The sequence below is a fragment of the Camelus ferus genome, chromosome 25 (genome assembly GCF_009834535.1).
Source record: "Camelus ferus isolate YT-003-E chromosome 25, BCGSAC_Cfer_1.0, whole genome shotgun sequence".
Taxonomy (NCBI): Eukaryota; Metazoa; Chordata; class Mammalia; order Artiodactyla; family Camelidae; genus Camelus; species Camelus ferus.
This window is the reverse complement of record NC_045720.1, coordinates 32,247,454-32,260,701: the sequence shown is the minus strand read 5'-3', so window position 1 is coordinate 32,260,701 and position 13,248 is coordinate 32,247,454. Positions and strand designations below refer to the sequence as shown.

At 40.3% G+C, this 13,248-nt stretch overlaps 1 protein-coding gene across 1 annotated transcript in view; it reads left to right on the top strand.

Annotated features, from left to right (window-relative positions):
• The window catches only part of LAPTM4B (lysosomal protein transmembrane 4 beta), a 54,487-nt gene that overhangs the window by 28,522 nt on the left and 12,717 nt on the right, over positions 1-13,248 (top strand). Inside the window, exons 5-6 of the mRNA XM_032468257.1 lie at positions 487-585; positions 5,784-5,879. Of these exons, the coding sequence (XP_032324148.1) occupies positions 487-585; positions 5,784-5,879 (195 nt within the window). The remainder of the gene's footprint in view (positions 1-486; positions 586-5,783; positions 5,880-13,248) is intronic.

The window sequence follows — 13,248 nt, the reverse complement described above, 5'->3', positions numbered from 1 at the left end:
CCCAGTTACCGTCTCTCTGGGGGGGAACCTGGTTATGTCAAGAATATAAAGATGCAGAGTTAGACATACACATACACATGTTAATTTGGATTTTGAACTTGCATCTGAGTTACTTTTTAGAGATTTTTGAATAAAGATAAGAATTTGCAGGAAATCTAAATATCAAGATGCTAGATATAGACCATTGACTTCTAACTTTTTGTGTGGTAGGAGGGCAAAGTTACGTGTTCACATCTCACTCATGAATCTTCCTCTTATTTCTCTTTTTGAGAGTTATTGCTTAAAATATGAACAGACTGGCCTCTCCACCAACACACGTTTGTAGCTTTTTCATGAGTGGAAGCAGACTAGAAATGTTGTTGCGTCCTGAGATAGTAACTGTCTGCTTTAACCGACTGCTTCCTGATAAGCACAACTGTCCGATGCCCAAGGAGTAGCGTCCTGGTGATGAAAGAGATTTGCTAATGAGGCTCTTCTCTTTTGCAGCCTCCCAACTTTCCTTATAAGGATGATATCATGTCAGTGAATCCTACCTGCTTGGTCCTTATTATTCTTCTGTTTATCAGCATTATGCTGACTTTTAAGGTAAGCGGGAAGATTTTACATATGGTGTAAATGTACTGAATGTTTTGATGAATGCCGAAGAAGTAAGCCAGCTTGTGCCAGTTCATTATCTTGCTTTAGATTTCTGAACTGTTTTTTGATTTCTTCACAATTCTGTTCTTCTCTTATCTGTATGAGAGAGAGAAACACTAACCAAACTTCCACAGGCCAACTGAGGGTTAATCCAAAATCTGGATGGGAGTAAATTAATACAGTGTTGTATGTTATGTAGCATGTATTCTGCACCATAGCATCTATTACAGTGCCTCTGTACACATTCTTTGGTAATTTGTTTTTAAAATATAATAGATTTTGAACATTATTCTGTAACCATCTATTATATGAATTTATCATGTTTGTAAATTACGTATGGGACATTGAGACAGTTTCTACTTTTTCAGTTATAAGTAGTGCTGCGATGAACATATTTAAGTTAAAAACATCTTTTATATGCATATACATTTATTTCCTCCAGATATATTTCTTAAAATTAGAGAGTATGCATAATTTGAAGGTTTCTGGTAGGCTGCCAAACTGATCTCCCCAGAAGTTGAACGACTTAACATTTCTGTCAGCAGCGTTCCCCTCACCCTCATCAACTGAGTGCTGTCTATTCTTTTTTGTCTTTGTAAACCTGATAATAAAAACATCATTATTTTTTGTAAGATCTGTGCTTGTGTGCTACTAATAAGTAGAAGATTTTCAAATCATTATTAGACTTTGAACTTTAATTCTTTTTTTTTTTTTCTCTCTGCCCCAAACCCTAACTTCTGAACTTTAATTTTTACTAAATTTTTTATTGTCTTTATTTTGGCATCAATTTACCCAGTTCTTTAAACATCAAGCCTCAATAAGCTTGAGGAAGCTGCATTTAGGGAGCAAAGTCATTTTAAATAGTAATTTGATGAAAAGGAGTAGAAAGAAAATGACTCATTGCAAGTCGTTTGGGTTTGCATTTTCCCCCACAAAGCACACTCGGCATGTTTTGATATTGCATGTATGGTTTAGTGGTCACGGATTTGGGCAAATTGCGAATGTTGTACACAGATGTTGAGGCTTACCGCCCCTGCAGCTCGCACACCCCGTCCCCACTTCCTGGCCACTCAGCCAGCCCCAGCCCACCCAGGCAGAAGGCCGTGAGCTCTCAAATCCCACTCATCGCCGTCTGCCATTCAAGGGTAGATTTGCCTTTAGCTTCAGCCTGTTTTTGTTCCTTCAGCCATGCCTTCAGATAGACTATGTCTGTATGTGTTTAGTCCAGACTTTATCATTTTTACCTGCAAGAAGTTTAGTCTGACCAAGCTGCCTTGTGCCATTACCCAGAAGCTCAGAAGCTGGACCCTTTCACTGCCCTTAAAAAAGGCATTTTATTTATAGACATTTACATTTTTATTGGAAATGCTTACTTGAGATTTTGAGTCAGAGCACCTAGATGTAGCTTCTGTCCCTGCTGTATCCAGCTGTGTGACCTTGTTAGAGCAGGCAGATAGCTAAATATGAGCAGTGAAAGGGGGACACAGACCAAATGGCAGGAATTGGGCAGAAAGGAGGGGCACAGGCCAAAGGCAGGAAACCACACATCATGGAAGCACCAGGGGTCCCTGGGCAGAGAAGGAAAAGCAGGAACCTTTGGGCTGATAAGGGATCACACCTTTTGGGGTGATGAGTGGCCTGGAGATGAACAAAGAAAGGTGAGAAAAGGCAGGAATTTCCAGTGTCCGAATGTAACCTTTTGCTCATTATGCCCTCATTTCAATAAAATTAGCCTTGCAGATCAGAAGTGCCCATCATGCATCGACGCCATGACACTTCCGATCCTGACTAAATAAGGACAGAAATCCCTCCTCCCTTTGGGAAGGTGGAGTTGGGATGATAATCAGGGAATACGACCCCAAACGCTTCCTCCCCAATGAATATTCCGCCCATTCATTTTTACACCCTATGTAGCTAACTTGCCAAAGAAGCTCAGGGCAGCCCCTCACCTGAGCTTGCCCTCTCTCCCCCTGAGAGTGTACTATCCATCCTGTAATAAATCCTCGCTTTACTTTTTTAACCACTACGTCTTGTCTCTGAATTCTTCCTGGACGGGACAAGAACCTGGAAGACCGGTTTCATCTACCGGCAACAACCCGAGCCTCGGTTTCCTCATTTACTAAGTAGTAATAACTGAGAAAGCGTTCTGCAGGGTGACTGTGGAGATCAGTGGGGGAACGGGTGGAAAGATGCATCATTCATTTATTTCTTCAGTGGATATTTACAGAGGGTCTCCCGTGCACCAGGCCGTGTTCTCGGTACTGGGGTTTGGTAGTGAATAAGAAAAATCCCTGCCCTGTAGTGCTTTTATAGACTGCAACACACTGCTGTTTATTATGATGATCTACTCAAAGGCATCATACAAATTGTTCACAGCACTCTCTCTTGTGAATAATTTGTTAATATTTAATTATTTGCACATCTGTCTCCTCTACTAACCAGATTGCATTTCCTTGAGAACACACACTGGACCTTTGTTTTTCTTTTTTTTTTTTTAATTGAGTTATAGTCAGTGTACAGTGTTGTGTTGGGCCTTCGTTTTTCTGTCCCTCAAAGAGACTCAGTAATTATTAGCTGAAATAAATATGAATACACATATATATTGTGGTTTCACATATCAGTTTACCTGATTAGTAGTTCTTACAACCTAAATTCTCTGTAGTAAGGTTTCTCACCTACAGGTTCCCTGGGAGCCCAAATCGGGACGTGTCAGTTTCACTCTGTCCTCAGTAAAGGGAATAACGCTTACCACCAACTCTGCAAATAGGCATAATTTGTCAGTGCAAGTTTATTTGAGAAACAGGACAAATATTTAATTCTTTATTCAAGATTACAGACATGGCAAATAAGAAATGAGGTCATTGAAATAAGTTACTGGGTTTTTAGAGACAGGCCAGAGGTTTTTCTCCTGTTGGGGTGTTTAGTGAGTGAATGTATTGGGTGTTACAAGAGGCCCTTGAGAACTCTGGGCATGTGAGGCCCCAGACACTGGCTACTTCCTCCCACTGTTCACCCTTCAGTTATAGATTTGTCATTTTACAGGCCTCATATCAGAAAGAGTTCTTGCTTAAAGAACTTCCTGTTCACTGCTAAAATAATGGATGACTAGTTAGTCTTCATACATAGTACATAACAGAGTATGTCCAAACATTCCTTTTTTATTTGTGTTAAAATTCTCAATGAGTCTAGGGCCTTTCTTGTTTGTTTGTTTGTTTAACTAAAGAAGTAGTAGCATTATTGAGTTAACTGAAGATTTGAGTAAATTGAACATACTGTGTACATTGTTCAAGAAAAATGCCCTCTCCAGCTCTCCCTGTCTCACTGTGGATCTCTGGATTCAGATTATGGCCATTCAGAAAACATTTTACAAAATAACATTGTACATTTCCATCTTGACGTCATCACAGAAAATTTAAATATCAGAAATAATCATCACCAAGGATGAATGCAGCTTAAGACAGCATTCTGAGTACACAGTGGAACATTTACCTCACTCTCCTGAAAACTGTCGACAAGCACCCCCTTTTGTTGCTAAATGTCTTTTTTGTAAAACAACTTTCTTGAGATATAATTCACATATCATAAAATTCCCCCATTTAAATAAGTGAATGATTCAGCGGTGTTTAGTACATTGGTACTAATTGTGTGCATTACTGATGTACTAATTTAGCACATTGGTGGTTGATGGACTTATAGAACGTGTTTACCACTTGATGCTTGTCCTTACCCCCACCCCCTGCCCCCGGCAACCACTAATCTGCTCTCAGTCTCTATGGATTTGCCTGTTCTGGACATTTCAGATAAATGGAATCACACAGTATGTGGTCCTTGGTGCCTGGCTTCTTTGACTTTGCATAATCTTTTCAAGGTTCATCCATGCTGTAGCACTGAACAGAACTTCTTTTACTATTGTTGAGTAATATTCCATTGAATGAATACCCCACTCCTAAGTTGACCGACATTTGGATTCTTTCTACTCTTTGACTGTTATGAATAATACTGCTGTGAATATTTGCACACAGGTTTTTGTGTGGTTGTATGTTTTCATTTCTCCTGGTCGTATACTTTGGAGTGGAGTTGCCAGGTCATTTGGTGACGGTTTCACTTTTTGAGGAACTCCTAAACTGTTTTCCAGATTGACACCATCTTACATCCCCACCAGCAATGTAGGAGGGTTCCACTTTCTCCACATCTTTAAACTTCTTTTAATTAAAGAATTTTTAAGCTAGAAAGGGGTTTGAAATCATTTAGTTCTAATCTAATTACACATGATTGGAATGAAAGTGCAAAGAGTTCATAGTTTAAACATCCCCCATGAGCTCATGCTTTATTTCCAATGTGTCCTTATACTGGGCACTAATTTTAATTGTCTTCTTGGATATTTTATTATGAAAATAGAAATGTTTTAGTGAATTTTATTGACCATGAAGTGAATTTATGTGCTATGAACCTTTTCTTAAAAAGTTGACTTGTATAGTGAAATCATATGCTGGGGGAGGATATAGCTCAGTGGTAGAGTGTATGCTTAACATGCACAAGGTCCTGGGTTCAATCGCCAGTACTGCCATCAAAACAAATAAATAAACCTAAATATCTCCCCCTCCCCCTCCAAAAAAACAAGGTAAGAATGCTCACTCTCATCACTTTGGTTCAGCAGTGCGGGAATTTTACTAGCAAGAACAATCAGGTAATGAAAATAAGTAAAAGGCATCTAAATCAGGAAGAAATAAAATTATTTTTTAAAAAAATCATATAATGATGTAGAATAAAAATCCCAAAGATCCAGAGTTAAAATGTCATGAGAACGGGGTTAATAAAATGATTGTTCTGTGACTTTGGGGGCAATAGATGCTTGTGGTGATTGCTCCTTTCACCTGCCTCTTCTTGGAAATTGTTCTGTTTTCAGCCCCACCCCTCCCCACCGCCTTCTGCGTGGTGTGATAGAATGAGGCTGCAGTATCACCCTGTGCCAGAAAGTTGCCATACCCAACATTTGTGTTTTTAAAGGCTTTTGGTTTAGTAGAGTTAATGTGTGCATTTATAATTGATGTAAATAAACGTTTTGTAATATGGCTTTATCCATGGTGATATTTGAAACTGTCTAAAGTTTGAAAATTAAAGATCTAATCATCACTACTTACTTGCAGGGTTACTTGATTAGCTGTGTTTGGAACTGCTACCGGTACATCAATGGCAGGAGCTCCTCCGACGTCCTGGTTTATGTTACCAGCAATGACACCACGGTAGGTGTGATGTCACTTAACCAGGAGATCTCCAGGCATCCACTCTGTGATGACTTCTAGATGTTTGCTGCTTTTTTACTGTTGTTGAAACATTTATGAACTCCTGAGTAGTCAGAGGGATTCATAGTTGAATGAAGTGTGTTTTGTTTTCCTTACAGGATATTAAAATTTAGATGGTTCAACTTCTGGTTCATTTTTTAAAATATTAGAGATAGATAACATATGTACCTCTCCACATTTATGTATATTATTATTAAACCATAGTAGATAATTCTAGGTAGCAATTCTGCATAGTATGACTATACTCTCTCGCTAGGCATGTGAAATTAAACTTTAAAATGTGATTTTATAGGTAGAAAGATAAGAATGGAGTAGATTATTGTGTCTTTAAAACGCCCTGCATTTGAAAAGCTTGGTAAAAGAATTAGATGACCTCTGTTCTGCTACTAAATTATTCACACTTAAATTTTCAAAACCCATCAAATATGATTTTGGGAGACATGCCTTCACTGGAAGAGTCCTCAAAATCATTTGTGCTTTATGTAAATTATTGTGCCTGACTCATGGTAAAAGTCTACATCCCCTAGGCACTACCCTTCCCGTGCCTCCATCACCGTGCCCGACGTGGTACTCGGTACAAGTAAGTGCTCAAGAGGTGGCTTATGGAAGGGATGGTAACGGGTGACGTGAACGTGTGGGAGGACCCAGGTGGACAGGACTGGCAGGGATAGGATGGATTGGACGGGGGAAAGATAAGTATAAATGGTGTGTCAGTTCTAAACTAGAACGGAGTTTTTATTTGGTTTTGTTTTTAAGTTGTGGTGACTTGCTCACTCTCTGGGCTTACAGAAGTAATTTAACCCATCTCTGACTTGACATCCCTGTGTATAAAATGGGACTAAAACAACTTCGTACTTAAATTAAATGCGCAGGTGCAAGCTGGTGTCACTGAGAACCAGGTGGGATTCTGAGAGGAAAACATGTTATATGTGAATAGTTTTTCTAAGGCCTCAGCAAACACATACACGTGAGCAGATCGGATGCACACAACCCAGCACACCCAGGTGCCGAGGAGGCCTCTGTGAGGGCTTCGCAGCATCCTGGGTGCTGAACACAGTAAACATATGTCCTTCCTGACCCTGTAAAGAATCCCTCCTGGGTCAGTAAGACTCTCTGAAGAAATAACTGTTCATAATTATTGTAATTTTGATTAAATTACTGGCTTATTTTTTTTTTTTTCCTTCTCTGAGTTTCTGGGTATTTAGTTATCTAGAAGTATTTTTCTGCCTTTTCTTTAAAAAGATATCTCAGAGTACATTTATTGTCCTGCTAAACTAACGAAAAATTGAAAAAGTTTGAGATTTTTGAGCTTAAGAAACCAGTAAAGTTGCTAAATAAGCGAAACATATCAGCATCTTGTCCTAAATATTATAATGCGTAGGACCGAATAAAACGTCCATCTTTGGAAAGTGTCTCAGAGAAGAGAATGCCCTTACAGCACACATTTGTTTTGGTGTGCTTCTGGTGGTGGTTTTTCAGTGCTTTCCGAGGGATCGTGTGTGTCTTTGATAGTAACAAGACAGAAAGGTAAAAACGTACATATTGTATAGATGTACCAAGTCAAAGGATGTTCTGAAACTTGTAGAAATTGGGGTGGTTAGAGAATTTAAGAACCAGAATATAAGTCACTAAAATGCATCCAGCTAGCTTTTTAGAGGAAGCTTTTATTTCCTCCTCTTTGAGAGATTCAAAATTAGGTGTGGAATAACAGGTAAGATTTATTTAGGCTAACGTGCACTTAAAGATAGTCGTACTTATCAACTGGACATCCCAGCTCTTTTTTTTTTCTTTTTTGAGGAGGGAGGTAATTAGCTTTATTTATTTGATGGAGGCACTGGGGATTGAACCCAGGACCTTGTGCATGCTAAGCATGTGCTCTACCACTGAGCTGTACTCTCCCCTCCACCCAGCTCTTCTAATAATAGTCCTCTTTTCTTCAGAAAGGCTTCCAGCTTGGCAGTAGTTTTACTACAACTGGGATCTGGGACCGTGGACTAGTGCCCGCTGTGATCGTCTCCCGGTGTGTTGACAGGAGGTCCTGGGGAATTGCTTGGTGATGGTTGTTGGTCATTAACTTCTCAGTCATCTGGACCAACTTGCCATTTTTAAGCCAAGCAAGTTGAGTTACTGATAATGTTTCTGCTTTCTCAAAGTCCCTGGTGAACCTTTTTTTCTTTTCCCCCTTTTAAAAAAAAGAATGGTATTCCTGGGGAAGGGAGATTTATCATTTCTCATAACTGGCTCGCACTGATGGTTCACTTCAAATACAGGAGTAGATCACCGCCTGAAGTCTCGGCTTTCTGATGGGATTTTTAAAAAATGGTATTGTGGGTATTTTTCTAGAGTCCTATTTCTCTTTCTCTCTCTCTCTCTCTTTTTTTTTTTTTTTAACATCTTTTTATTGCGTAATAGTCATTTTACAATGTTGTGTCAAATTCCAGTGTAGAGCACAATTTTTCACTTATGCATAAACATACATATATTCATTGTCACGGTTTTTTTCGCTGTGAGCTACCGTAAGATCTTGTATACATTTCCCTGTGCTGTACAGTGTAATCTTGCTCATCTATTCTACATTTTGAGATCCCAGTCTGTCCCTTCCCGCCCCCTGCTCCCTTGGCAACCACAAGTTTGTATTCTATGTCTATGAATCTGTTTCTGTTTCGTATTTGTTTTTTTTTTAGATTCCACATATGAGCGATCTCATATGGTATTTTTCTTTCTCTTTCTGGCTTACTTCACTTAGAATGACATTCTCCAGGAACATCTACAGTCCTTATATCTAAAATATTTCCTTAATATCATAAATATCCAATAAGTGTTCAGATTTCAGTCAGCTCTTGTCACTCTTCCTAGTAGTATATTTGAAACAGAATTTGTGGGTCAGTATGTATTTTCAGACTTTAAAGAAGAAACTACTTTGGCCCACATCCTGGACTTTACTGATTGCACTCCTGTAATGTAGTTCTCCGTATTCCCAGTAAATTAATAGTTGGAGCCAGAGGCTTCCTGTGTTCATATTCCCATATTCTCTTTTTTCCCCACTTTTTTATTTTTGCAACATTACAGTTGATAATTTGTTCTTCCATCAGAAGGCAGATAATGTCTGGTTGATTCTGTCTTTTGGGATGTCAGCGACCATTGCTATCATTGCTTCATTAGGAATGGCAATATGATGACATTCTGTCATTTCTTTTTCACTTATTAACCGGAATATTTCTAAAAAGAGAAACTTTCCCTTGTGTACTGTTTGGTTACCCAGCAGTACTTGGAAATGGATAAATACTTGGTTTTGTTCTCCTTATTTATCAATTTCAGAATGACAAGTTGGTCCATCTTCTCTGGTGATGACCAGTGAGGTTTTTTTTTTTAAAGTAATAAGTGAACTAATGAAAAGAGGACTATTATTAGAACTGGGATGTTTGCTACAGCTGTTTTGTTTAAGTGCAGCTGTTTTGATGAATTTTGTTAGTAAGCCTGAATAAAACTTACCCATTATTCCATATCCACTTTAAGACTTTGTAACGGTCAAAACAAAATCTTCCTCTACAAAGCTAAGACATTGTAGTTAATAATATCCTTATTAATGCTCAAAACATGCCCCCTCTGGCTCGTTGGAGCCTCTTCAGGTTGGCGTCCGAGTCTTCCTGCCCCACCCGGGGAGTCTGCTGGTCTCCTTGCTGTCTGCGACATTGTTCTGGGCTCACCGTGTCCGTGCCCTGTCCCAGACCTGGAATCAGCCGTTTCTTCACGGAGCCCTGCTTCCTTTCAGTGGAGACCATAATCTGTATTTCTAGGGTTGAAAAATAGATTTTTTTTTAAAGCAGTGTTCTGTATATTTAAAGATTGTTTTGACTAGTACTAAAGGAGTTCATGGTAGCTTTCTAACTTAAAAAAAAAACACAAATATACTGGAGCCTCAGTCTGAGACCCTGAATGGGGTTGGGAGGGTATAGTCCTGCCACTTTCCCAGGTCTCAGGATCTTCCTGGTGTGTGATAATGTGTGTTTCTCTTTTGTCCACATCTTTATTGGGAATCCACATGGACATAATAACAAGTTGTCTTTCGCTTCCTATCAAGTATGAGGCCAGATGGCTTTTCTCCCAGGCCGAAGAGTCTCAGTGTGGCCTCTTTGGAAGGATACTGGGGCTCTAATTGGTAGAAAATAAATGTGCTGCTTTTTTCTTTTCTAAAACAGTACGCATTATTAGCCAGATATCTACTTTTCCAAGTACTACTCAGGGAGAACAGATAAGAGTTATTACATATCGGAGATCATTCTATGGGTTAATCTCTCCAGTTTCCTAACTAAACCAAAGCAAAAACCTTTGAAAGAAATGCCTTAATACAGTTAGGTCCCATAACCTATGATGAAAAAGAATATGAAAATGAATGTATGTATGTATATGTATGACTGAACTATTATGCTGTACACCAGAAACTGACACAACATTGTAAACTGACTGTACTTCAATTAAAAAGAAAAGAAAAACACAGCTAGGTCCCACAAGCTCTGAGTTCATAATGCCTTAGGGTCTTGCGTTTTTCATGATGCCCTTTCTTAGGCCAAAAGAAATACCTAGCTCTTCATTTCATTCAGTCAACTCCAGACAACTTCAGAGTAGGAGTTAGTGTAGTATCTAACAGACTTTTTGTGCTTTTTTTCCCCTTGAAAATTTAAAATATCCCGCAGTGTCCTGTTAGGTCACTGCCACACAGGTTAGGGACGTTAGGGAGATGCAACCTTCCCTTTGGAACACTGTTACAGAGATTACATTCTGGATACATATTCCATATTACCACATCCTCTCCCCTACCTTCATCAAAATCTGGCCTTAAGAGAAAAGAACATTAAAATACTAAACTTGTGGAATACAGACACAGATTTCTTTCACATTCAAATTTATGCAAATTGAGATTTTAAAAACTTTTAATCTTCTAATACCAGTGAAGACTCTGAGTCTTACCCAGTGTTTTGTTAAGTCTGTGAGGAGGGAACCTGGTATGTTTGGAATTAGGGCACTTTAAAAGCAGTGAGATTAATATTTATCCAAAATAGTGTCTGAAATTCTAATTCCAGATAAAAGAATCATAGTCTTGGGCAAATGTAGGAAAATTCCTAACTATCAGGAAAATTCTAAACTTCACAGAGTCTGTGATGCCATCTCCCGCTGCGGGTACTAATCTTGGCTAACGTTGTATACAGGCTTCTTGTTTTGACTTCAAGAAGTGTTTTGACTACAAGAAGTGTTTTGCCATGTGGGGCTGCCTTTGGAGCCTGACGGCTTGAAAACACAGTTAAGACAAAAGTCAGGGACCCGGTGAAGGCCACGTTCTCTGCCCAGCAGTCATTCCCCAGTAGATTCTCATTGAGGGACTGAGATTAATTAAGGCTGACCGAGGGCTGTTAAAAAGCCACAGAACAAATTCTCAGTTGACGGAGAAGAGGGGATGGATTTAGTAGAGGGTCTCAACAACTCAAAAATTGTGCATAAAATATCCATTTTTCCCCCTTCCTGTTGCTTTTAAAAATGAGGTGGTTGCTTCCTCGGTATAGGTTGAATGTGGTTAGAAACAAGTTCTTGACTAGTTCATAGGAGCTGTGTTTATTCACGCCCTGGACAAAAGGGGAGGGAATGAATAAACTGACAGCAGGAGAGATTTGTAGTTAGACTTCAGAAGTTCCTTCATCCCTGAGAAACTAGACCGTCACCAATCAGGCATCATCTTGCGGACTTTTCAGAAAAGTCATAACTGGCTTTCTGAAAGGGCTTCACTTAAAGGCTGGCTACCAGGCTGGCTCTTAAGATCCCCTTCAGTCCTGGGCATTTCAGATTCATGTACATTAAACATACCCCACAGACAAAACAAACCTCTCACCACTGTCATCTGCTGGTATGAGCCAGGGGTCCAGGAGGCAGTGAGGAGGTGGGTGGGGGGAGGAAGGTTCTCCAATACCAGGACTTCAAGAGGGTTTGAGACTCCATCTGGTGACGTATTGGCTTCCGAAGCTTTTGGACTACTAACACTAGAATACAAAAGGGAGATCTTATTTGTAATATCTCAATTTCGGGATCTCTTTTCCCAAAAATTTGTGATTTGTATGATTTCTCTAAGCTTTTGTTTTCCTTTTGAATTTTAAAAATGTGAGAGGTTGATAAAGACTTGGTAAAATCCCAAATAAGCAGAGAGAGCAGCCAGGAGACCATTCCCATGGCCGAGAGCACTTTGCTGATGGAGATGCAGTGCGGATGCAGGGGAGTGGCAGAGGGAGTGAGGCAGAGGGGAGGGGCAGAGCGAGCTGTGGCAGTGAGGGTCACGTAGCAGAGATAGTGAGAGGGGCGTGACGTGAGCATGATTCTCCGGGATGTCTCTTGTCTGTGACTGTAGCTTAAAATGTCAGATCACTTACCTGAAGGGTGGGGCCAGACCTTGAGAGGTAGCTGGTCCAGCCCTCCTCTCAGCAGTGTTCCCACAAGTGTCATCCAGCCGAGAATTCCAGGGATGTTCTGTTCTTCTCTGCTGCTCTCTCTCCCGCTTTGTAGCATCTCTGTTGTGGGTTTCCCCCCAGACTCTAGGTGGTGGTTGCCATCTGCCAGGCTCTGTGCCAAGTGTTTTGCGTATATGAAGTCAGTCTCACAAGAGTGCTTGAAGTAGATTCCTGCACACAGAAGAGGCAATGGAGGCACCAACTGGGTAACCTCCCAAGATCCCACAGCTGGTGGGTGGCAGGAGGGGGATCACGACCTCTGCCGCCTGGCTCCAGGCTGCTCTTTCCCTGCCACCTTCCTCCCAGGCGGTCCTCTGTGTAGACGGCAGCCAGGACCCTGTGTTCTCCCGCTGGTGCTGGCGGGGGTCTGACCGGGAGGAGGGGTGAAGCAGGAAAACTTTTCATTTAGATGATTCTTCTCAAGTAAAGTCACAAACTTTCAAAACAGTGGGATCTTTTTATTTGTTTGCTCATTTTTGCTTTTTAGTGGAGTGAAGGGAATGGGAGAATGGCTTAAAGAAAGAGGTGGGAGTAGGTAAAAGTAATCTTGGTGACACCAAGGCAGCTGCCTTACTTGAAAGTTGTACTAAATAGCCCTGCTTCCTATAACTCAGCCCCATGCATTTTCCTACTATCTTTATATGCCCACACCGCTTCAGACAGATTGCCTGTTGGTTTTAATAAAAAAGCATCGTGGTTAGGATTGGATTGGATGCCTGCTGGGGTTTCCTCTGGAAAGCTTTTCTCCTGCTTTAATGTGAGTTCCATGGTTCGAGCTGACAGTGCGTGACATTAACTCAGCTCATATTTCTTTCCTT